The sequence below is a fragment of the Bubalus bubalis genome, chromosome 20, assembly GCF_019923935.1.
Source record: "Bubalus bubalis isolate 160015118507 breed Murrah chromosome 20, NDDB_SH_1, whole genome shotgun sequence".
Classification (NCBI taxonomy): Eukaryota; Metazoa; Chordata; class Mammalia; order Artiodactyla; family Bovidae; genus Bubalus; species Bubalus bubalis.
The window spans coordinates 41,737,688-41,763,726 of record NC_059176.1 but is presented as its reverse complement, the minus strand read 5'-3'; the positions used below and the strand labels follow the sequence as shown (position 1 = coordinate 41,763,726).

The 26,039-nt window shown below is 42.1% G+C and overlaps 1 protein-coding gene across 7 annotated transcripts in view; it reads right to left on the bottom strand.

The window, feature by feature from the left end:
- Positions 1–26,039, bottom strand: part of TJP1 (tight junction protein 1) — a 260,114-nt gene that overhangs the window by 31,977 nt on the left and 202,098 nt on the right. For all 7 annotated transcript variants that reach the window (XM_025271181.3, XM_025271182.3, XM_025271183.3 and 4 more), the window contains 4 exons: positions 16,195–16,471; positions 13,015–13,118; positions 12,262–12,430; positions 11,911–12,058 (listed from right to left, as the gene is read on the bottom strand). In XM_025271181.3, the coding sequence (XP_025126966.1) occupies positions 11,911–12,058; positions 12,262–12,430; positions 13,015–13,118; positions 16,195–16,471 (698 nt within the window). The remainder of the gene's footprint in view (positions 1–11,910; positions 12,059–12,261; positions 12,431–13,014; positions 13,119–16,194; positions 16,472–26,039) is intronic.

The window sequence follows — 26,039 nt, the reverse complement described above, 5'->3', positions numbered from 1 at the left end:
ATCAAGATCTACCATTTAACGTATTGGTAGAAGATTTTATGGCTGAGTTCTCCCAACTCTGAAAAACCTAATATTTTTCTTCAATCATCCTAGACCATAGAAAAATATAGAAAGCTCCCTAACTCACTTTTTAAATACTTTTTATTGTAGAAAACCCCATACATACATACATACAGAGAACAGTATCATAAAAATCTCATGTACCTATCTTTAGTATTTTTCAACTTTCTGTTGATTAGCAATTCAACCTTAGGCTAACAGAAGCTTAACACCCAAATCTTGACAATTAACAGTACCAAATGAGAAGACAAAAATATTTTAAAAGATAAATGGAGGGGAAAAATTCCAAATAAAATACTAAGGAAAAATAACACTGTATTAGAGGATTATTATACTGATACAGTAGTCACAGCAGGGCTGTTTCAAGAGTGCAAGACTAGTTCAGCATTAAAAGTCTACCACATAATTCTATTCAAACATTACAGAAAAAGTTAATACTGGTCAAATGAGCATGTGAAAACAATCAACAGCCATTCCTAATAAAAGTCACAAATAAACCAAAGATCAGGCAACATAATAATGAAATTATTTTCTGAAACCAAGAGCTATTATCATATTATGTAGTGAAACACTGAATCTATTTGCTCTAAAATCAGTAACAGCACAGTGACACCTGCCAACATTACTGTTATTTACCACTATCTGAAGACTCAGATGACAGAATCATGCAATAATGCTCCTGGAAATACTGGCAGAACACTTTAGTGAGTATAAAAGAATATTAAAAATTATTTGAATTAAAATAACTTTAATTACATTGAGAATTAAATATCCTCAACAATCAGATGGAAATGAAAATAGTAAAGTAAGTAAAAATATCTCTACAACAATAGCATTAAAAATTATAAATCTATACAAACCTAGACTAGGGGAGATCTCCCTAAAATGCAAGTTAAAAATTCAAAAGCCATGAAAAAACAACACCCCAGAAAAATGAGCAACAGAAATGAACCAGAAATATACTAAACAAGAAATTCAACATGGATAATATCACAAAAAGATGGTCAGTTCCACTAGTCAGGAAATCAACTGATAAGAAGTCATCATTTTGCAGCCATTAGACTGGTACACATGGAATTTTGAGAAACAAACGAAAGCACTGCCACGTGTGTATCACTGAATCACTTTCCTACACACTTGAAACTAACATTGTAAATTAAATATACTTCAATTTTAAGAGCAAGAAAAAATGTAAACACTACTTTTGAAAAGTAATCTGGCACTAACCATGAAAAATTTTAAATGCCAACACATGCTTTAAGTATTTTAACAGTTAAAAAAGCCAATATATGAACCCAGACCTAGAAACAGACTTTCCATAATATGGAAAATTTCTGATCAAATGAAAAAGCTAAAAGGATGCTTAACCTTGTGTTATGTGAAATAAGCTAACAACTGGGGAATAACGTGCAGAGCCTGGTATTTTAAAATTCTTTGCAAAACACACAGAAACTCTATATATGATGCTAAACATTGACCCAAGTACAGAGAAAAGCTTACTTCAAATCTGAGATCCAGATGTAGTGGAGTTGGTAGCTGTGGCCTGTGTCACTTGTTCTAATGAGCATACAATGCTTTCATAATTGAAGATAAAAAACTAAAATCTTAAACTTACAATGAAACAGTGTTGTAACTAGAGATAGGAAAATACCCCCAAAACAAAATGTGAAGAACAAATGGCAGAATACATGTGGTGAGATACCACTGAGGTATTAAAGACCACTTTTTCCCACAGCTGCACATGCATGTGCGCACGCACACACACACACACACCCCATGTGCAGAATTACCAGACAGATGGGGGTGACAGCGGTTCATAAAGGGGGAAGCAGATACAACAGCAGCCCAGAGAAACCTTAGATTTATCTTGACTGTTTCAATTTTCAGGTGGCTCAGACAGTCAAGAATCTGCCTGCAATGCAGTAGACATAGGAGACATGCGTTCAATCCCTGGGTAGGGAAGATGCCTTGGAGGAGGCGGCATGGCAGTATTCTTGCCTGGAAATCTCATGGACAGAGGAGACTGGTGGGCTATAGTCCATAAGGTCACATCTTCTTATGAAAGACTGAAAAGTTTTATTTTAAAATAATGATTATTTAAAGATGAAATTAAGTCTAACTTTAAAGAATTCCATAGTCCATATTATTAGCAGTCCCGTACCAGGAAAAAAATTTCTTCCTGATGTTCTCCGGAAAGATTAAAACATGCTTTTTTTATAAGAAAAGTTTTCAGAGTTCTATATTTAAGTTAATTTAACTACTCTGGGGAGGGGGTATTCCAGTTTTAAATCATATATATTAAAAAGATCTGCATGTAAGTAAAACAGTCTTTTAGTAAAACACACACACACACACACACACACACACACACGTATGCCAAGATATTTTCTAGCTCAAACCAGAATGAACTACTTTTAAATCATAAAAGGTTAAACTTTTTAGCCACTGCTTATGTAATAATGGGGTGGCTTCCTTGGTGGCTCAGATGGTAAAGAATGTGCCTGCAATATGGGAAACCCAGGTTCAGTCCCTTGGTTGGGAAGATCCCATGGAGAAGGGAATGACTACTCACTCCACTGAGCTACTCACTATTCTTGCCTGGAGAACTCTAGGAACAGAGGAGCCTGGTGGGCTACAGTTCATGGGTTGCAAAGACTCAGACACTGGCTGAGGAACTGACACTATGTGTTAGTCTCACATAAAATTAGTCTAAGTATAAATAAATACAATTAAGCTATCTACAAACTGTTCTAGGTGATTCATAATAAAAAGGGCAATACAAAATAGTAAGTTCTTCTTGCATTTTTTGCTCTAAAAATACAAATGTACATATGAACATTTTGAAGAGATCAAGGTTAAAGAACTACATAATTTTAATAGTTCTACAAATTCTGTTGCTTTGCAACTGGCTTAAAACTATCTGTTTAATAAAGATCACATTTCTGGACTTTCCTGGTGGTCTAGTGGTTAAGAATCTGCCTACCAGTGCAGGGTTTGATCCTTGGTCTGGGAAGATCCCATGTGCCACGGGGCAAATAAGCCCGTGTACCACAACTACTGAAGCCTGTGCTCCAAACCAGAGAAAACTGCATTGAGAAGCCCATATACCATGACTAGAGAGTAGCTCCCACTCTCTCTAACCAGAGAAAGCTTACACGCACCAACAGATTTTTTTTTTTTTAAGTTGCAAGTTTAAAAAACAACTTCCAATTCCAATTGATTTTCTTCCTTTCCTTTAACTGGAAAAAAAAAAAAAAAACAACCTTCCTGAATCTACAACATGACTAAGTAACACTGATGATAACTAAGAATCAAAGATAATATTTTAATGTGACCATCCTCCCCAGTGGTAACCAGGCCTTATAATAGGGCTCCTGCTCCATACAGCACACAAAAATTCCACAAGTATTTCATTTTTGGCTAATCTTCATTCTCTTCTGACTACCACCTTTCATTAATGTAATTACTACACCTTAACACTGCAGATCAGTGGAACTCACATCATTCTATTAAACTGTTCACACGATCAGTATTTTAAAAAATCATTGTTCTTTTTAGTGCATTTCCATTATCTACCAAAAGGTGGAGGCATTATTCAATACATATAGATCTAGAGCCATGCTGTTAACAGAAACATGAAGAAAGTCATTTATGTAGCTTGAAATTTTCTAAAACTCATATTAAATAAATGAGGTGAAATCAAATAATATATTTTAACTCAATATACTTAAAATATTAAGAATCATAAACCATAAAGTAATCATAATTACAATAAATCAGTAAGTAATCATAAATTAGGAGCTTCCCTGGTGGCTCAGATGGTAAAGCGTCTGCCTGCAATATGGGAGACCAGGGTTCGATGGAGACCAGGGTTCAATCCCTGGGTTGAGAAGATCTCCTGGAGAAGGAAATGGCGACCCACTCCAGTATTCCTGCCTGGAGAATCCCAGGGACGGAGGAGCCTGGTAGGCTTACAGTCCATGGGGTCACAAAGAGTTGGACACGACTGAGTGACTTCACTTCACCCATTGTTTTTTGGTGTACTCAGCCATCAAACTCCAGGGTGTATTTGAAAGTGTTAGCTGCTCAGTCGTGTCTGACTCTTTGTGACCCCATGGAGTGCAGCCCGCCAGGCTCCTTTGCCATGGGATTCTCCAGGCAAGAATGCTGGAGTGGGTTGCCATGCCTTCCTCCAGGGGATCTTCCTGATCCAGGGATGAGAATCTTATGTCTCCTACATTGGCAGGCGGGTTCTTTACCACTAGCGCCATCTGGGAAGCCCCAAAGTTCTGTAGAAGACAATTGTTAAGACAGAGTCTCTGAGACAGTTTTTAGTCACATAAACAAGCTCAGTGGAAACAGAGCCTTAAGTCTTATCCCGTCAACTCTGTGTGAGAATAGCAGATATAACACACACTCAACCAGATCAGTAACAGATGGCTTTAAGAGCAAGACTTCAGGTGTGAAGTCACAGCTGTCTGGGGCCATTTAGTGCAGGCAGAGGGCAGGCAGCTGGATCAGAGGGGCCTGGAGAAATAGGGACAGGGGAAGGGGTTTTCTCCTCCGGGTCCCCGGAGTGCACCTTTCTGACACTTCCAAGGGTGCTCAGGCACTTGGTCTCTGACAAGACAGGTCCTCAAGCACTGCTTTCCCTGGGCCCTCAGAGGGCAGGTTCCCTGTAAGTCCACCCAGCGACACCCCATAGTGAGCCTCGGGTGCGTGGGGCGGGCTCCACCTCAGCACCACTGCTGTTGACCTCCTCACATTCTTCAGAGTTCTCTTTCATTTCCTACTGGCTAATCCTCTGTCGCTTCAATCTTGTTATATTTAACCTCTCTATATTAAACCTGTTCTGCTGAAACTGTGCTGTTTCTTGGACCCTGATGAAATATACCAGACTGCCAACTCTTCAAATTTATTTCTGATTTCTAGCTCTCAACACCTCCCAATGGACTGGTTATATCTTATTTAAAAATAATCTGAATATAGAAAATAAACTGAGGCTGAATGTTCACTGTAATAAAACATCCTTTTATAAAGAGCATTTCCTGTTACCTAAGAAATGACTCATCCTACGAAAGCAACTTTATACTTTCTTTTCAGAAACATTTATTGCATGCAGGTTGGCAAGAACTACATAGTTTAAAATGAAAACAAAAAACTAGGTGCCCTTACCAGTGGTCTTTAAAGGGCACCTAGTTTTTGTTTTCATTTTAAACTATGTAGTTCTTGCCAACCTGCATGCAATAAATGTTTCTGAAAAGAAAGTATAAAGTTGCTTTCGTAGGATGAGTCGTATCACCGACTCGATGGACACTGAGTTTGAGTGAACTTCGGGAGTTGGTGATGGACAGGGAGGCCTGGCGTGCTGCAATTTACGGGGTCGCAAAGAGTTGGACACAACTGAGCGACTGAACTGAACTGAAAGACCACTGGAGTATCTCGCCCCTAATAGTAAAAAACAGAAACTCAGAAAGTAACTTAAACCAGGCTCCCAAGTTCTCCACTGACAGAGTTCAGCACGGTGGGCCCCTAACACATACGAGGAAGAAAAACCAAGGTGCAATCAAGTCTGATAACTCAGAATGCTCCCACCAGTTAATCCCCTAAGTTATACATGCAAACACACAGATATTACACACTGCAGTTTCTCCTCGACAGCAACTCAAAAATTACAGCATGGCATAGTGGATTAGAGGGTGAGCAAGGCAGAGTGAGCACTATGGAGATTCTGGGTAGGTGCTCAGGCAGAGAAGCGAGAGCTGCCCCTGTGCGTGCTGAGAGAGCAAGGAATGACCACCATACATTCACTGGACTGTATCTGCAAGCTAAGCTCTCACAATTTAAAATCTGTTCTTTATACACTGCAACATTTTCTAGAAATACATGTGGTGTATGCTTTTGAAGAAACAGTGACTGTACTGCTCACTGTGACAAGCGGCTTTCATGATGCCTGTCAGTCTGCACAGATTCTCCTCCTGCGTGTTCGTTTGTTTCGATGGTGACAACAATGTAACCTAGCCACCTGAGTTAGAAAGAAAACAGACCCATCATTCTGCACGTGTGATTTTTGAAGAAATGAACAACTTTTAGTAAGGAATGACTGAAGAAAACTAAGAAGGAAGGGCATCCTTGCCAGGGCTTCACTGGTTCGATGACTGTTAGGCACTTGGATTCATGTTTTGAGTAAAACAACCCTTGACTGTGCAGGATGTTTGGCTGATCTTATAACAAGACCAGTGTTACCACACTCTTCATTTTTTATTAACATTCTCTCAAAGGGAATAAAGAACTGTCCTACATTATTTAAAAGCAGAAATAAAAGTTCACATACATACTACTTTCATATGTAAGTGCAGTGGTCTGTTTTTAACTATTTTATATTTTATACTGTACTTGTATAAGAAAATAATTCCCAGCTGATGGAGTAAATAGAATGTATACTTTTTACTTTAAAAACAGTGACAATAAAGTATAATATTTAAGCTTGCTTTGGTGCCACTGGGCCCACAATCTCTGCTGAGGTTAAAATCCATCACTACATAATATCCACAACATCACTACATGGGGTTCTCCATTAACTAGAGAAACGTTATCAACTGTGACTCTCCCTTCAGCCTGGTCCCTTACAAAGAGTATGAAAAACAAAAGGTCACTCTGGAGTTTTAATCCGGTAACCTAAAATTCCCAAGGACTGAAAATAACAGTCAGTGCTTACCCTCAATAACAGAAGTTCGGGATGAGTCATCAACATTCCACTCACTTTCCAACATCACACAAAGAATCTTACCAAAAAAAACCTTCAGTAACAATTCAACTTAGAAACAACTGTTTTAAGGTTTCACATTCTCCCCAACCAATTTTCCAAAACTGGAAAAAAGAGAAAACTTTCCAAGAACTCCAAAGCACTGGCTCCCGGGCTTCTGCAGTCCACATGTTGCCATGCTCTTCTCCCAACGAGCTGAGAGTTGTCCTCTCTATCTCACTCTGGACCAGTCCTCCACTGTGGCTCCTTCTCACTGGCTCCCCTGAAGACAAGGTGACCAGAGAGAAGCCTTCTTTCCATATATACATATGTATATAAGAAATGACTAAGTAATACAAAATACAACCTTTACAATTTCTACATATGAACCATATCCGAATTAGTTTGAACTTTTACTGCAATAGTTTTTCAACAGTGTACCTGCTTATGATAAATCAGTAGCACAAGAGTCACATTAAAACAGTTTATAGAACAGAACCAAAGCATAAACATATGTTGCTCTTCTACAGAGAAAACTCACAAAATGAGCCTGTTAAATGACTGTAACAACTAGGGAGAGTGCAGTATAGCCAGGCAGAGGCTTGGAACTCCCTCTGCACCTCGAATATAATGATGAGCCAGCCCCCTTACTGACAGTCCTGTCAATCAGAACGAGGCAGTGCCCCAGTGAGGCTCCCAGCTCCATCCTGAGCAGAGTCTCAGTCCAGAGCAGGCAGTGGAACGACACTGAATAAAATATACAGAACCTAGCAACAAGCATCAAGTGATTTAACAAAATCACTGTGATAACACTCTCTGCTGCTGTTGCTGCGTCACTTCAGTCATGTCCGACTCTGTGTGACCCCAGAGACGGCAGCCCACCAGGCTGCCCCGTCCCTGGGATTCTCCAGGCAAGAACACTGGAGTGGGTTGCCATTTCCTTCTCCAATTAACACTCTCTACACACATATTATTTTTTAATTTACAAACAAAACTATTTTAACATCCTAGACCAGGGAGGGACTGGCAGACTTTTTCTGTAAATGGCTCCATGGGCCAGGCACTCTCTGCCAACTTTTCACAGTTATGACACTGTAGGATGGGTTCCAACAAAACTTTATTTGCAAAACTAGGCAGCAGGCTGGATGTGGCCCACTAGCTGCAGTTTGCCAGCTGCTGTTCTAGACAATGATAAGGGTACACTGTTCATCTGATTATAAGAAGAAGTGAGCATGTGTGCTGTGCTCAGAACTCAGCTCTCTAAGAAAAGAACATCACGTAGAGGAACCTGGAGAAGGCAATGGCACCCCACTCCAGTACTCTTGCCTGGAAAATCCCATGGACGGAGGACCTTGGTGGGCCACAGTCCATGGGGTCACTAAGAGTCGGACACGACTGAGCGACTTCACTTTCACTTTTCACTTTCATGCATTGGAGAAGGAAACGGCAACCCACTCCAGTGTTCTTGCCTGGAGAATCCCAGGGATGGGGGAGCCTCGTGGGCTGCCATCTATGGGGTCACACAGAGTTGGACATGCCTGAAGCGACTTAGCAGCAGCAGCAGAGGAACCTACTTAGGTCACAAGGGAAGGCTCTGAAGGTTTCTGTTCCCTTGAGTAACCTTCCCTTTCTTTCTCTACTCCAGGAAGGGCAAACACTTGAGTCTGTTTAAAGGCCAAGAGGCTTTAATTCTCTTGTCAACAACATAACCCTGGACTTTATCCTTAGCTTAAACTGACTAGCCTACGGAATGAGGAAATCGTCTTAGAAATGGTCAGTGTGAGCACATGGGAAAGCACATGTGCACAGTCTACAGCATGAACTGCTCCTACTACCAATCACTGTAATAAAGGAAGCAGCTAATATCTGTGCCAGGTGTTCCAATCACCTTTCACAACTTTGTGGTGTACGATGCCTTCTTTACATCAAATGAGGAAACTAAAGCTCAGAGAGGGATTCAAGGTGGTGCAAGTAACCAATGACAGGCTGGGGCGCAAACCCAGGAAAACTGGCTTCAAAGTCCAAAGAGATGACTGCATTCTGTTGCTTCTGACAACAGAAGGTTACTCCATTTCTGACAAAATGAAGGTTACTATTCTCTGCAGGTAAATGCAGTCTTACAAACACATAGATATTCAGAAATCCAGGGGAGGCAGTAGTGTTTTACACACTAAACAAACTTTTTTCACTTGTCTTTTTCTATCACTTTTTAAACTGCAGAATTATAACATCTGTAAAACAAAAGCATCTGTTCAAACAACACAAGGATGTTCCATGGTGTTTTTTATACTAGGATTTTACTCTCATACTATATCTAAAGACAGATGAAACACATGCTGGAATCAAGACTGCCAAGAGAGATATCAATAATCTCATATATGCAGATGACACCACCATTATGTCAGAAAGCAATGAGGAACTAAAGAGCCTCTTCATGAAAGTGAAAGAGGAGAATTACAAAATTGGCTTAAAACTCAACATTCAGAAAACTAGGATCATGGCATCCGGTCCAATCACTTCATGGCAAATAGATGGGGAAACAGTGGAAACAGTGTCAGACTTTATTTTGGAGGGCTCCAAAATCACTGCAGATAGTGACTGCAACCATGAAATTAAAAGACGCTTGCTTCTTGGAAGGAAAGTTATGACTAACTAGACAGCATATTAAAATGCAGAGACATTACTTTGCCAACAGTGGTCAGTCTAGACAAAGCTATGGTTTTTCCAATAGTCATGTATGGATGTGAGAGTTGGACTATAAAGAAAGCTGAGCACCAAAGAAATGATGCTTTTGAACTGGGGTGTTGGATAAGACTCTTGAGAGTCCCTTGGACTGCAAGGAGATCCAACCAGTCCATCCTAAAGGAAATCTGTCCTGAATCTTCATCAGAAGGACTGATGCTGAAGCTGAAACTCCCAATACTTTGGCCACCAAATGCAAAGAACAGACTCATTGGAAAAGATGCTGGGAAAGATTGAAGGCAGGAGGAGAAGGGGCTGACAGAGGATGAGATGGTTGGATGGCATCACTGACTGACGGACATGAGTCTGAGCAAACTCTGGGAGCTGGTGATGGACAGGGAAGCCTGGAGTGCTGCAGTCCATGAGGCTGCAAAGGTCAGACATGACTGAGTGACTGAACTGATATCTAAAGTGTCTCTCAAAATGCAAGGACCCTCTAAATTAAAACTGCACAGTTGTCTGGATTTTAATAGTAACTTTATGGACGAAATAAAACCTTTAAGCAACTGGTACTCTTTTTCATCCTGCCTTTAGGCAGGCTAAATTTTCAGGAATTATATTATCAGCACAAACATGAAAATAAATCTGCAGACTTTTTGTCTTCTGTAGCCAAAATACTGTCTTCTCCTTAGGATCTGCTATGTGGTAACATGCAGAAGAGAATGCTATTATATTAGAAACTTAAAGTATTATTCCCTGCCTCCATCCCAGGGAATAATACTTTAAGTTTCTAATATAATAGCATTCTCTTCTGCATGTTACCACATCCCAGATGAACTCAGAAGCAGGCCCAAGATTCTATATTTTTTCAAAGATCTCATATAATTGGTGTCACCTATAAGAATACTTGAGGCTCTCAAGAGAAGTAAAACACTCCAATATAATAGGAAGACACCTAAAAAAAATTTTTTAAACCCTCTTCAATATTTAAAGTTACAGATGCCAACTATTTAGGAAATCTAAATGAAAAAATGTAGGTACTAAAAAGACCTATCTAAAGTTTAGAATTTGGTTACAATAGATACAAATGGCCAAAATTTTGATGAGTCTTTCTTTCTTTTTAAAGGAAAATCATGTCCAAACTGCTTGTTGCTAGCCTGGCTTCTAGGAGACAGAACTGTGTTAGGACTGCACCACGCCCCATGACTCATCTGGGTGTCAGCTCTATTGCTGTGTATGTGCTGCAGGCAGCCGTCCTTTTCCAGGTAAGGGATGTGCCATGTCAGCAAGATTTTCAGAATTAAGATGTTAATGTACAGCAGTTAAAACTAGTAATCGGTTGTTAGTCAGTTTTGCATGTAACGTACTATAATATTCCTTAAAAAATCATTATAATGTTAATTACAAAGATCAGGGTTAATACAATTTATAAATCTAAAATCTGAAATTCAGAGAGAATCAGCTTCACAAATAGCTAAAATCAGCAGTGTGCAACAACTGTGTCAGGGTGATTTCTGACAGTCTTCAGGAAAGCTCTCTTCTGGGAGGTACTTCTCATTTGCTTCCTCAGCATCCTTGGGAAACACTCGCTGTATCCACTTCTGGGCATTCTATCTCTTATTTCTCTTGGCAATTTTAGTGACTTCATGGCTTAGGTGAACACCACCTTCATGCAAGTCAGTCACAAACAATCACAGTGAATCTTAAACTGGTCAGCTCTGGACTTGACTAAGTGCACACAGAAGAGCTCCACGTGGACTGCTGCTAAAACCTAGGTCCACTGTTGGCCAACAGAGCCCTGAGCATGTCCAGAAATCTTACGTAAAATGCTACATGTATCTGTGAATGTGCATCTTTCTGGAGAGAAAGATCATCTTTTTTTTTTTTTCAGATTCTCAAATGTGCATGTGACCCCCTCAGAACATAAACTCAGGTAAGTCACATAATACTAGCATGGCAGACCCTTTGACATAAATAAATACCACACAGTGTACTTTAAAGGGAAAAACAAAAGTCCAGGTTAATCTCCACTAAAAGACACTACCATACACATTTAATTTGTCTTAAAACTTGTTAGCATCTTCTAATGCAGTAGATAAGCAAACTGCAGCCAAGAGCCAACTGTTTTTTAAATAAAGTTTTACTGGAAAACAGCCATGTCCATTCATTTACATACTATCTACAGTAGTTTTGAGCCACTAAGACAGAGCTGAGTGGTGACAAGATTTGGATCACATACCTAAAACATTTTTGACTGACTTCTGTTATTCCAGGTAAGAAATACATAAACTGATGGAGAAACACAAAGCAAATTTAAGTAATCAAAAGAAAATCTATCTTCTAGTTTTATTTCTAAGCAAAACCAGAAGCATGCATCAAGCACACACACCACTGTTTTACTTTACACAACAGAGAGTGATTACCTGCCACTGCTGGGCTGCTGTGGAGAGTGTCTAGAATGGTCAGAAGGCTCGGACCGCTGGTCAGGAGACCGAGAGCGGCTGTGACGGGGAGGCCGGTCGTGGGATCGACCCGAATGGTCTGATGCCAGTGACTGGATTTCTGAAATATCTGTTAAACAAAAGGGTGCTGTTTATTTTCCCAAGATTATAGTAAAATATAAGGCACTCCAATGATAAAGGAAATAAATTACTAAATATAATTTCCCATACAATGGTGGATTTAAGCATTCACTTAAACTCAAACATGTCCGACCTTCCCACTTTAAGCAACAGATCACCTTGAGAGTCTCTAGAAATCAGAACCACACTCACCGTCCCTCTCGGAGGCGTCAGCAGAGTGGATGCTGTCAGAAAGGTCAGGGACATTCAGCAGGGTAGCCCGCTCATCTCTCTGAACCACCATCTTTAACTTGCCCTTAGACCTCTCGATCAGCGTCTTCGCATCTGTCAGTGACATGTTTTCCGTCACGGTACCATTTATCTGCAACAGAAAAGAAACTGTAGTTTGAAGCTAAATGACAAAAATACAAGAATTAACTTAGACATGGACAGCAATATCTCAGCTGCTCCCAGGCTTGCTCTGAGAGCTAAAATATTCCCTTTACACTTTCCTAAACTATCAAAGTACTCCTTCCCGAAATGATGAACCTTCACTACACTCACTACACAGCTGCTCTGCCAGAGGAGCCCACATCACACCCTCTACCTCTTCCTGGTCACTTTCTGTGACTTATGAGCAAACCAATAAAGCTGACATTTCAGTAACATCTGGAGGAGTCATCAAAACCACTTAAAGTGGAACAACAGGCAAATTTGCCTACAAAGTAACTCCTGTTAGTGAATAATATGCATCTGGAGCTATTAATTCTCCAGGACGGCACAACGCCCAAAGAAAAGCATCAGTCTTGACATGGAGTAACCGTCATGGCAGGCTATACAGTCCCCCAAATACTGATTTCTAATTCTTCTTGGAAAAATCCATTCAAATATGAAAAGGAGCTATGTGGTCACACTAGAACTTGTTTTTTATTGCAGTTCATCAAAATGTTAAGAACATGACTATACCTTCAATACAACATCGCCTTCTTGAATATTGCCATCTCTTGCTGCCAAACTATCTTGTGAAATTTCCTTCACAAATATATGGCTGGCCAATCGAAGACCATATTCTGAAATAATATATTTAAATGTCTTTAGTGTAAAATCCCAAGACACTTAAATAGAGTTTAAAAGTATGAAACAAATAATCACTGCATAAAGAAAGTTTTTAAGTACAATCAATAAGTTATTGGCCTTCCTGCAAAGAAGACATTTCCTTGTGTCATCAGAAGTTGTCACCATCAGTGTGAAGGCACAGGGCAAGCCCGTGGCCCAACAGCAGACTGACACTCATGCCCGCTGTGCAGAGAGAGGGCTGAAGAGAAGACCGTCCCCTCTGACCTGTCAGGCTGATGCACCAGGTTCTTAGAAGGTTTAATGATAACAATTCTGAAAACAAATACCCTGGGAAGCTCAATGATTTTAGTGATGACTTGTATTACCACGTGTATACTATTTTTGTTTCCCCCAGTTCCTACAGAAGAGGATTTTGGGTCCTAAACCCGTCCAACTCCGAGAGGCATATGCAGAACATCAGCACGAGCCACTAGAACTAGGGCCTGGAAGGAGCCGAGCAGAGAGGGGAGCAGTTAAGGATGCCAGTCCTTCCAACAGCCAGCAGAGCACCCAGGATGCAGCAGCAGGAACAGGACCTGTGGGCAGGGGAGCAGTCAGAACTAAAGATATTACCAGCAGAGTCCAAAAACCCATCCAGGGGCCTGCAGAGCGATGGACTATTTTTTTTTAAATTAGAACAATATACAATCAGTATAATGTCTATAGGAACAGGATTGCTCCTGGTTGTGTTAGGAATCTAACTGGGGGCAAGAAAAATAGAAGGGAAATAAGTGTTATTTTTAAGGTGGGCTAAGACTTGCTACTCAAGCTTTTAGAAGCTACATCAAAGTTACAGTTTAACTTAAGGTAAATATACAAAGAGTGTTGACAAACAGAAATAACTGGGACAAAAAAAAAAAAAAAAAAAGACTTGACAGAATCTACACAGTCCACTCTGTGCTTCAGAAACAGTCATCATATCTCTCAGAAATAAAGTGTTGATTAAAAGACTGTCCTTATTTAGGACTTAAAAATTATAAATGGCCAATACAGAGATGACTCTGAAATATTCCCTGTATATGAAAGAATCATTTATCCCAAGTATTTCTCTGGTAAATATGAAGGACATGGGAGGCTCTACAGAGAAAAGCAGCAAGAGGCAGCCCCGTGCTCTGGCAGCAGGGAAAGGATGTCACCCCAGTCCAGCTTCGGTGGAGCTCAGACCAGGCAGTACAGCACTCTGTGCCGGGGCAGGGTCACAGAGGGCACCTCCCCCTCGGCCCTGAGAAGCAAACACTAAAGCTGACGCTCCATCTAAGAAACACTGCCACTAAAGCTGAAAAGTGAGGTTGGGGGGGAGGGGGGGGCAGTGGCACAAACAGAATGGCTAAAAACAGACACAGCAGAAGGCATGAAGGAAGACGAGGCAGGTTTGATGAAGCCTAAGTGTAGGTAGAGTCAGGCACAGCAGCGCCCCAGAGGCCCTGTAACCCAAGGAGCAGAACCAGCAGGAGCCCCAGAGATGAGCTCACAAGGGTGAGCGAGTCCAGTTAAGAAAGGGTGGTGTGGTGCTCCTTAGCGAGCCCCACCACCCCACCGCCAAAACCCATGTGGGTTAACTTGACAGTAGTGATCATTTTCTAGTGTGTACGCACCTCAAGCATCACACTGCACACCTCAGATATACACAACTTTACATACTAACACATACTGTTTATCACACGTCAGCAACGATGGGAGAAGAGAAGGTGCTGGTGGCCTGGATGAGGGGCAGGGGTGGAGAAGGGAGGAGCAGGACAGCAGGGTGGCTGCGCACTCAGCAGACACAGGGAAGCTGAGCAGAGACAGCGGTGCAGGTAATCACGCCACAGTGAGCATGGCTGGCCTGAGACACCAGGTGCAGAAGGACAATCAATGGGCTACTGTGTAAGAAACATGAGGAAACATTCCAAGAGGGACACAGGAGTTTCGCTGGAGATGTGCTGAGTCTGAGGGCCACGGAGGACGCTTCAGTGAACAGGTCTGAGCCAGCCGGGACCCTGGGGTGCACACAGGCGTGGGGAAGAAGCTGCACCATCATGAGAGCTCCTCAACACCCCAGGAAAAAATTCACAGAACACTGGAAGGTAGGATGAGTATAATGAGCTTGCCAAGGCTACAGAAGGTGGGGGAAGCCCTGACACCCGCAGCATTGCAGAAGCCAAGAGAAAAGATGAAAAAACGGAGTGGTGAACTGTGAAATGGTGCTGAAAAGGTAAGACACAGACTGGAAATTCCTACTGGATTCAGTGTGACCAGTTCCAGGAGCAGATACCAGAGCACCCACCAGATACTGAAGTGGGGGGCAGTGACTAGTCCTGGGAGCAGGTACAGAGAGGGGGCTGAAGCGTGCGTGGTGAACGAGAAGCAGCATTTCTGAACACAGACCGTCTGACTAAGGAGTCCCGTGGACAAGGGAGCGGGAGCTGTGAGGAGGGGATGCTTCAGGTTTCGGGAAAGCAAATCAAAGCCAAGCTGGAGAGGCTATTGCGCCTTTTCGTCAAAGCTGTCACACAGTGCTTTCCTGTGTGGGAGAGACACCCACAGCAGTGCTGCAAGGCCACCACCAGACTCTTCTGGTATGGACTGTGACTACCTGAGGGCAGGCAGCCAGGCTGCAGCCACAGAGTTTTGACAGCTGCGTCCTTTCTTTAGAGTAGCATCCCAGCTCTCCATCTGGGGCAGCAAGCTGTCCCCCTCCCCAGTCAGCACTCTGCCGGGATGCGGATGCAGCCATGACTCAGCCCAACCCGAGCCTGACCACGAAGTCAATACTGCGCTGCAACTGATGCAGGGACGGCAGGGCACCTCCTACTCACAGAGCTAATCTAACACTCCTACTGGACACGTTATCTGCTACAACAAAAAAGAGGAGGAAACTGACAACCCCCGAGGCCTGCAGTAACAGGATGTGCTTTTAATAAGCAAAAGGACACAAGAACAAAGATAACAAAGGACAACAGAGCAAAGATGTCAAGAGACAGCAAATTTACTTCTCATTAAAATCAGTCTTAAAATTCTCATGTGAAAAGGCTAGATTGGCAGAAATACCTTCATTCTTCCGGGACTTCACCAGGGTGACTTTGGTGGGTCTGGCAGGCTGACTGGAGGCCACAGACCGCCTGTCAGACCTCGGGGACAGACTCCTCTCCCGACTGGCACTCCTATCTCGGCCCCAGCTCTTCTCGCTCCTCCTGTTTGCCAGGGCCCCACGGCCACTTCTGGGGTCATGCGCCTCCTCGTCGTAACTGTCCTCTTCGTTCTCAGACACAGGCTCAGGATCAGGACGATTTACTGGGATCTGAACTTTCTTCTTCCTTCGAATGGTCTACAAATAAGAAAGGGGACAGTATGAGTTGACAAATGCACCTTCAGTTCTTCGGAGAGGAAAATCACATTTTTCTGGTCTCATAGTAATTATGAGTAACAGACATAATAGATAAATATAACCAATTACTAAGAAACACATTTCCATACTAGTTATCTTTCCTGCTTTACTGGTGAAAGATCTGGTTAAGCAGCACATTGGAATCAAGGGCTAATAAAGTTTTTATTTAATTCAGAACATCTTCTACGTGTAATAATCACGAGCTTAAAGGGGAACTAGTAACTGCTAGTGGTCTGAATAAAGGCAGGAGTGCTGTACCCTTAACACCACTGAGCATCCTGCAGAGCTACCAAACCACTGCAGGCCCAACTCCATTCCTTACAAGCTTCAGAATCCATCAGTACCAAGGACCACAAGTGTCCTGTGGGAACTCTAAGAGGCAAATTCACTGCACCTCCACACTAACCCTGGATGAGTATGCTGGAGCTAATAACTTCATGATACTTTATCAATATAAACTGCTCTCAGATTCTCTCTACAAAATGTGTACCTTCTGGTCCAGGTATGAATGTCTTTTGGCTTTTTCTCCTGGCTGGCTCTGGTGCTGATTAAGTTTCCCTGTCCATTTCTTTCCCTCACTTTCCGGAAGATCAAGGTCTGTGTGCACTGTCTGCTCACAAAGGAGCCGCCTACTCCCTGGCCTGGACCCTGTCTCCCCACACTGTGTACACTTGCTCTCATCAGAGATCTGCAAGATCTCCTTGGGGAACACTCCTGTCTTCTACTTCTGACACCATCATCTACTAAAACTCTTACCTGTCCATCTTGTTTCTGACTCCTCCATGCCCTCCTATTCTCCTAAATCCATCAACTCCCTCCTAGTTTCAACAGCCTTCTTCCCAAGTTTGACAAGATGTCAGGCTTGGGTGTTTGAATGATTTTCTGCAGCCCTAGGACCCCACAGCCCTGAGCCTGCTGAGTCAGGACCTAGCTGCCCCAGAAGGCCAGCACCAGTCCCTGTACTTTCAGGACCCTGTGGCCAGAGACCCCAGGACCAGCCTGGCTACCCTGGGCACTAGTCCTGGACACACAGGATCCTGACTCCGTCCACCAGCAGGCCAACACCAGAACCTCTGGCCACACAGCCAGCCACCCAGTTCTACCCACCAGCAGGCTGACACCAGGACCCCTGGCCATGGAGCTTTTTAATAAAATCTGACATCTATGTATGATTGAAAAGAAAAAAAAAAAAACAAAAAAACTCAACTAAGCACATATAGAAGGAACATAGCTCACATGAAAAAGGTCATATATAAGCTCACAGCTAACATCATATTCAGTGGTGTAAAGCTGAGAGCATTTTCTCTAAGACCAGGATCCCCACTGTCACTCTTTTACTCAAAGTACTACTGGAAGTCCTAGCTACAGTAATCAGACAAGAAAAAGAAATCCAAACTGGAAAGGAAGTAGGACAACTGCTGATGTGTGAGGATGACATGATACCACAAAGAAAATCCTAAAGACACCACCAATAAACTACCAGAGCTCATCAATAAGTTCAGCAAAGTTGCAGAATAAAAAACTAATACACAGAAATCTGTTGCATTTCTATACACTAACAACAAACTACCAGAAAGAGAAATTAAGAAAACAATCCCATTTATAAATTACATCAGAAAATAAAATTCCTGGGAGACAATCTAACTAAGGAGATAAAAGACCTATATTTGGAAAATAGAAAGACACAGATGTGAGAAACTAAAGACAAGAGGCAAACGTGGAAAGCTACAAGTTCATGGGCTGGAAGAATTAATGTTAACACAACCACACCACCCAAAGCAATCTACATATCCAATGTAATCCCTCTCAAAATACCAGTGGCATTTTCCACAGAACAAGTAACTCTAAAATGTGTATGGAAAAACAAAAGACTGAATAGAAAAACAAACCAACCAACCCAGAAATAATCCTGAAAATGAAGAATAAAGCTGGCGGCAACATGTGTCCAGATCTCAAACTACACTACATGGTTACAGCCATCAAAACAGCATGGTATTACCACCAAAACTGACACATAAATCACTAGAACAGAACAGGAAGCCCAGAAGATGAATCCAGACTTACACGGGTGATTCATCCTTGACAAAGGAGGCAAGAATATATAGCCTCCTCAATAAATGGTGCTGGGAAAACAGGACAGCTACATGTACAAGGATTTCACTGGACTACTCTTTCACACCACACACAAAAAATAAACTCAAAATGGATATAAGATTTAAATGTAAGATCTGAACCCATAAAACTCCTAGAAGAAAACACAGGCAGTAGATGGATCTGCCTCTTCAGGCAAGGCAAAGAAAAACAAAAATAAACAAATGGAACTACATCCAACTAAAAAGCTTTTACACAGTGAAGTTAACAATCATCAAAACGAAAAGGCTGCTGACGAAATGGGAGAAGATATTTGCAAATGACATGACCCACAAGGGGTTAATATCCAAAATATACCAAAAACTTACAAAACTCAGTATCAACAAATACATAAATCAGTAACTTGATTGAAAACTGGGCAAAGGATCTGAATAGACATGTTTTGGAAGAAGACACATAGATGGCTAACAGGCACACGAAAACATGCTCGATATTACTAACACTCAGGGAAATGCCAATCAAAACCACAATGAGCTATCACCTCCCACCTGTTAGAATAGCGATTATTAAAAAAAACAAGGGCAAATGACAAGTATTGATGAGGGAGAAACTCAGCACGAGTGTGGAGCAAAGGGAAGTACTCGTGGTCTGCTAGTGGGAATGTAACCTGGTGCAGCCACGACAGAAAATAGCATAACCCATCTCAAAAAATTAAAAATAGAACTACCATATGATCCAGCAAATTCAACCCCTATGTATCCAAAGAAAACAAAAACACTAAACAGAAAAGACGTTTATGGAAACCCCCCTGGTGGTCCAGTGGTTAGGGCTCCACCTTCCACACCAGGAGGCTCAAGTTCGATCCCTGGCCAGGTAACTAAGATCCCACATGCCACAAGGCCAAAAAAAAGTAAGAAAAGAGAGAAGACATTTGTACTCCTATGTTCACTGCAGCATTATTTACAATATCTAACAAACAGAGGCAATGCAAGTGTCCATCAATAGATTAACTGACGAAGAAGATTTGATACACATACACACACACACACACACGAATACTACTCAGCCATGAAAATAATGTTGTGCCATTTGCAACAACATGAATGGACCTGGAGGGCATTATATTAAGTGAAATAATATGTGGAATCTAAAAAAACAGATGAACAAACCTAACAAGATAAAGATGGAGTTACAGATACAGAGAAGAAATGGGTGGTTGCCAAAGGAGGAGAGAAACAGAAGAGAGAAACCAAGAGGTACAAATTTCAGTTGCAAAATAAATGGGTCATGGGTGTGAAATGCATGGTGTGGGAAACACAGTAACTGTGCAATCCCTTTGTGCAGTGACATAACGTAGCTAGACTTATCTTGGTGACTCTGAAATGTAGAGAAATACAGAATCACTGTGTTGTTAAACAGGGACTAACACAGTGTTGTAGGTCAATTATACTCCAAAAACAAATTGATAGAAAAAGAGGTCAGACTTGTGGTTATAGAGGTGGTGGGGGATTGGATGAAGAAAATCAGAAAGTGTTAAGCTTCCCTTTATAAGATAAATGAGTAGCAGGGGTGTCATGGACAACATAACAAATTAAAGTTGCTAAGACTAAATCGTAAGAGTTTTCACCTCAAAGAAAAAAAATCTTTTCTATTCCTTTAATTTTGTATCTCTATGAGGTGATGGATGCTCACTACACATACCATGGTCATCATTCCATGAAGCCACATCAGCCTGCTGCACCCCTTCAACTTGCACAGTGTTGGCTGTCACCTGTGTCTCAATAAGGCTTGTCGTGTGGGAGGACAAATTCTGATCTGTGCTAGGTCCCCTCTGGGTGGCTGACCCTCCCCCCCACTCTATGACGACGTCATCCTCTACAAATTCATCTTACTTCAGAGAATCCTTTCATTTCTTCTGCAGTCCTCTCATCTACCTCTGGCTGCCTTAGATTCTGTGGAATCGACTAACAAGGGTGCCCCAGACTGTTCTCTGAGACATCATTCATCTGGGCTGATTTGCAGAGATCAGTCACTTCACATCCCCTCCACTCCGACATGTTTTCAGTATCTCATTTATTTAGTCTTCCTTCCTGGTCTCAAAGACAAGTCCATCCTCCTCCTTATGAGCAACACCCTTTCAGAAGAGCTTATTCTTATCCCTCCCCTCCTGCATGATCTTTCCTCCTCATTTACCACTCCCTGCCCCAGGTACCACCCTATTTACCTCCAGCCTGTCCTCTGTCTACTAACTGGCATATGCATGTGCTACTCATTTCCAAGTCATCATCTTTCCTCTTCTTTTTGTGACTAACTTTATTCAAAGGGCTGCTCCACACTTAATACAATACCTTTTGACCACTATGAGTGATCAGAGAAGGCCTCTCGGAGGGAATACCATTGAAGCTGAAGGTCAGCAAGGAGCAAGATGTTAGCATGTGGAAAGGACAGGCAGCTGAGGCCTGTGCTGAACATAGGAAAGGTGCCAGCACTGCTGCTCCCAGTACCGCCCTGCTGAGTCCTTCTCGGCCACATTTCCTGTAAGGCACCCCTAACGGCCTCCCTGAGTTTCACCTCTATTTCTATTTCCTACATTTGGTATTAGAAGCTAATTCTGTTAGCACTTCGATCTTCAACTGCTCCCTAGTAAGGTATAATCATATCCATCCAGCTTGTGGATGAATCACAAGCTGGAATCAAGATTGCTGGGAGAAATATCAACCACCTCAGATATGCAGATGACACCACCCTAATGACACAAAGTGAAGAACTAAAGAGCCTCTTGATGAGGAGAGGAAAAAGAGGAGAGTGAGAAAGTTGGCTTAAAACTCAACATTCAAAAGACTAAGATCATGGAATCCAGTCCCATCACTTCATGGCAAATAGACGGGAAAAATGGAAACAGTAACAGATTTTATTTTCTTGGGCTTCAAAATCACTGTAGATGGTGACTACAGCCTTGAAATTTAAAAACATTTGCTCCTTGGAAGAAAAGCTATGGAAAACCTAGACAGCATTATTAAAAAGCAGAGATGTCACCTTGAGGACAAAGGTCCATATTGTCAAAGCTATGGTTTTTCCAGTAGTCGTGTGGATGTGCAAGTTGGACCATAAAGAGGGCTGAGCACCGAAGAGCTGATGCTTTTACACTGTGGTACTGGAGAAGACTCTTAAGAGTCCCTTGGAAACCAAGGAGATCAAACCAGTCAATCCTAAAGGAAATCAACCCTTAATACTCATTGAAAGGAGTGATACTGAAGCTCCAATAATTTTGCTACCTCATATGAGAAGTTGACTCACTAGAAAAGACTGTGATGCTGGGAAAGATTGAAGGCAGGAGAAAAAGAGGGTGGCAGAGGATAAGATGGTTGGATGGCATCACCGACTGGATGGACATAAGTTTGAGCAAACTCTGGGAGATGGTGAAGGACAGGAAAGCCTAGTGGGCTACAGTCCATGGGGTAGCAAAGGGTCAGACACAACTTAGCAACTGAACAACAACAATAACAAGATATAAACAGGGCTTCACAGGTGGCTCAGTGGGTAAAGAATCTGCCTGCAATGCAGGAGATGCAGGTTCAAACCGTAGGTTAGACAGATCCCCTGGAGGAGGGCATGGCAACTCACACTAATATGCATGCTCGGAGAAATCCCAAGGACAGAGGAACCTGGTGGGCTACATACAGTCCATAGGGTCACAAAGAGTTGGACAGGACTGAAGTTACAGAGCGCGTGAGTGCACACGCACGCACACACACACACACACACACAGTACAAACAAAAACAAAGTAACCAATGGAGTCCTCAAAGCTTTCCCTATCATTCCCCCAGGAGAGTTGAGTGTACACCACTCCTCTGAAATCTGCGCCTGCAGCCCTCTCCATCTCTGGTTATGTGCATTATGCTGATGATTATGTGTACCTCTCCCCATGCAGCCTGCTGAAATTCAAGTTCCCTGAGAAGTATTTGCACCCAGTAAGTATTTAACTCCCTGAAAAATATCCAATCCTGCTATGATTCTCCATTTATACTATGAATAAACCCACAAAGGCTTGCTGATCATGCCTGATTTTAACACAAATATTTTCTCAGGTTTGTTTTTTTTTTTTTGACGAGGACCACTTTTAAAATCTTTACTGAATTTGTTACAGTCTTGCTTCTGTTTTATGATTTGGTTTCATGGCTTCAAGGCATGTGGCATCTTAGTTCCCTGACCAAGGACTGACCCCTTCCTCACCCCCTGCACTGGAAGGCTAACAAGCCTTAATCACTGAACTGCCAGGAAGTCCCAACTGTGAAAATTTTGACAAAAAAATTGGGGGAAGATGCTTACTTCAAAACAGCTTAGCTGAATAAAAGATTCAAATATAAAATAAAATAATGAAATTACATAAGTACCAGAATAAAACACAAGATATACACTCATAACTCTGCTAAGCACCAAACGCTTAGACTTCCGTAAGCACCAAAGGCAGAGTCAAGTAAAAGTCTGACAGATATGACCGGATAAAAATGAAAACATTTCCATGACGAAACAAGGTGACAGAAAAACAAACCAAAAAATACCATAAACTTATACACACTGAAAAAATAATTGGAAAAACAATGTATGCTGTATATACAACAAAAGGCTAATCACCTTAATATAGAAACACTAGTGTGACAGCATCACGATGGAAGAGCGAAGGATAGGAACAGGCAAAGGAGCATTATGGGAAATATACACACCACATGGTAATCAAATCCACCTGTCATTTAAAAATCCTCATTTGACACAACGAGAGAAGCCACTGCAATGAGAAAGCTGTGCACCACAACTAGTGAGTAGCTTCCACTCACCCCAACTAGAGAAAAGCCCGCGCAGCAATGAAGATCAGGCATGGCCAAAAAACAAAGATAAGACTCCTCATTTGACGTAAGTCCATCAGTTTGGCAGAGACGTCAAGGGCTGATGAAACTGGACTCTCAAAACCTTACTGGTTCTCTGATTGGCAAAACAGCAACCCACGTACCTCAAGTCATTCATGCCACCTGACTCCAAAAAGCCACTCCCAAGAAAAGGAACTGAATAAGCAGGTACAAAATGACGATTCTCAATACAACTTTTAAAAAATACCTGTGGGAGCTGGACACTTAAATGCCCATGAGCAAGCGGGGGAGGAAGAGTGAGGTGTGCATACACTGGGGCACTACACAGCCACGTATCCACACACTTGAGCGTTCACATAGCTCATCTCTGGAAAGTTTCTACCCATTCACTTCATAATGCTTTTTTTTTGGTATGTTCAGAATTTCAGTAAAAATTACACATGTTCAGTATGCTATAAACACTTTTTCTATCTTCTCTTCACCTACTGTTAAACAAAATGAAGCATATTTATGGTAGTTATATTGTCAAAGGAGTTCTAAGATTTTAATTCAATGGAAAAGAAATTTACTGAGCCTAACACCCAGGAGAGGTTTTAGTTAATGGAAAGATATAAACTGACAACCATAAATATGTAAGAGAACAGGGAAGAAGGAAGACTAACAGATCAGAAAGCAGGAGGGAAGGAGCCGGTTACTCAGAACAGAGCAAGGGTGGGGAGCATATATCTGATCTGAGGTTCTTGCAATGAAAGGCCACATTCTAAGATACTATGGCTTTATCCTCAAACAGTGATGAAAAACTTGGCATCAACAGATGACATGATCCACTCTCTTTAGATGCAGAACTGAACAACTACCCTTTGGTGACTGAACAGAATTCCACCCAACCCTCTACAGCTTCTCCCTGAAGAGCGAAAATATTTGCCCAACCTGAGTTCCACCTTCCCAAATGACGCAGACAAGCACAGTGAGAGGAGAACTCGGGTTGCTTCGTACATGTGCTGTTTCAAATACATAACAGAAAATCATTGCTTCTTATAAATCACTGCTATGGTGAGAAAGTCTGGAGTACAAACAACAATTTTCCTGGATGTATTATTGATGTGGGGCATATACACTAAACATTCTGCATGAAAAAACAAAACAGTTCCATATTCTAGAAGAATGAAGTTGGAGCTAAAGCCCATAACTTCAGGTACAGGAGGAAAAATTCAATTTATCTAAGGTACTCAACTGGAATACTCAACCAAAGAACACTTACTCAATTTATAAAAACCAACAATTATAAAAATTAGCCATTTGCTTCTGTAAACCCTACAAACTCATGTTGTTATAAAAACTGTGAAAAAACTCTACCATCAACTAGCCAGTCTGCACATGAACCACACTTTAAGACAACATCAGAGTTACAGCTGTAAAAACACAACTACAATGAAAATTCTGAACACACCTGCACATTAGAAGCTGCCTGTCGTTTGGAATGCGGTAACTGAATACTGGGAGCGCTGCCATGAGAAAAGTAGGGCCACTGCTGCAGAGTGTCCACACCAGTGGACATGGCAGCCTGCAACCAGTGACAGGGCCTCCGACTGGGGGTGAGGGCAGTTTCAGGAAGCACCCCTCTGGCTCTCAGCACAGCTCCCAGAGGTCATACCAAGGCAGGCCTCCTCACTCCAGCTCTCTCCACTCTGCTGGGTCCACTGTGGTTCAGCCAGTCTGCTGCAAAGCAGAAGGTTCTCAAGGGACAGGGCAGGACAGTCTCTGCCTTCTGCTCCATACACAGGAGCCAAGGCCTCACAGAACCTCAATCAGGCATTTCAGAGTTTAGATGAAAAAGAAAAAGGTAGCCAAGTGGCTAAGGTGCTCCTCTATGTAGAAATATACATGTATATGTATATATATTTTTTGGCCACATGCGTGCAGGCACCTAGTTCTCAGACCAGGGACTGAACCCATGCCCTGCAGTGAAAGCACAGAGTCCTAACCACTGAACAGCCAGGAAAGTCTCTATGTAGATATAATTTTTTGAAAGTAGGATTTTAACATTAAATCCATTCTCTGTCACAACTGCCTAGTTTTAACTGTGATTTTAGGCCAGTTACTGAAAGCTAAGCACTGAAGAATTGATGCTTTTGAACTGTGGTGTTGGAGAAGATTTCTGCGAGTCCCTTGGACTGCAATATCCAACCAGTCCATTCTGAAGGAGATCAACCCTGGGATTTCTTTGGAAGGAATGATGCTAAAGCTGAAACTCCAGTACTTTGGCCACCTCATGCAAGAGTTGACTCATTGGAAAAGACTCTGATGCTGGGAGGGATTGGGGCAGGAGGAAAAGGGGACGACAGAAGATGAGATGGCTGGATGGCATCACCGACTCGATGGACGTGAGTCTGAGTGAACTCCGGGAGATGGTGATGGACAGAGAGGCCTGGCGTGCTGCGGTTCAGGGGCTGCAAAGAGTCAGACACACTGAGTGACTGGACTGACTGACTGAGAGATTACTGAACTTTATCTCTTACTAAAAACAAGAAAAACGGGGGGAAAAAAACCT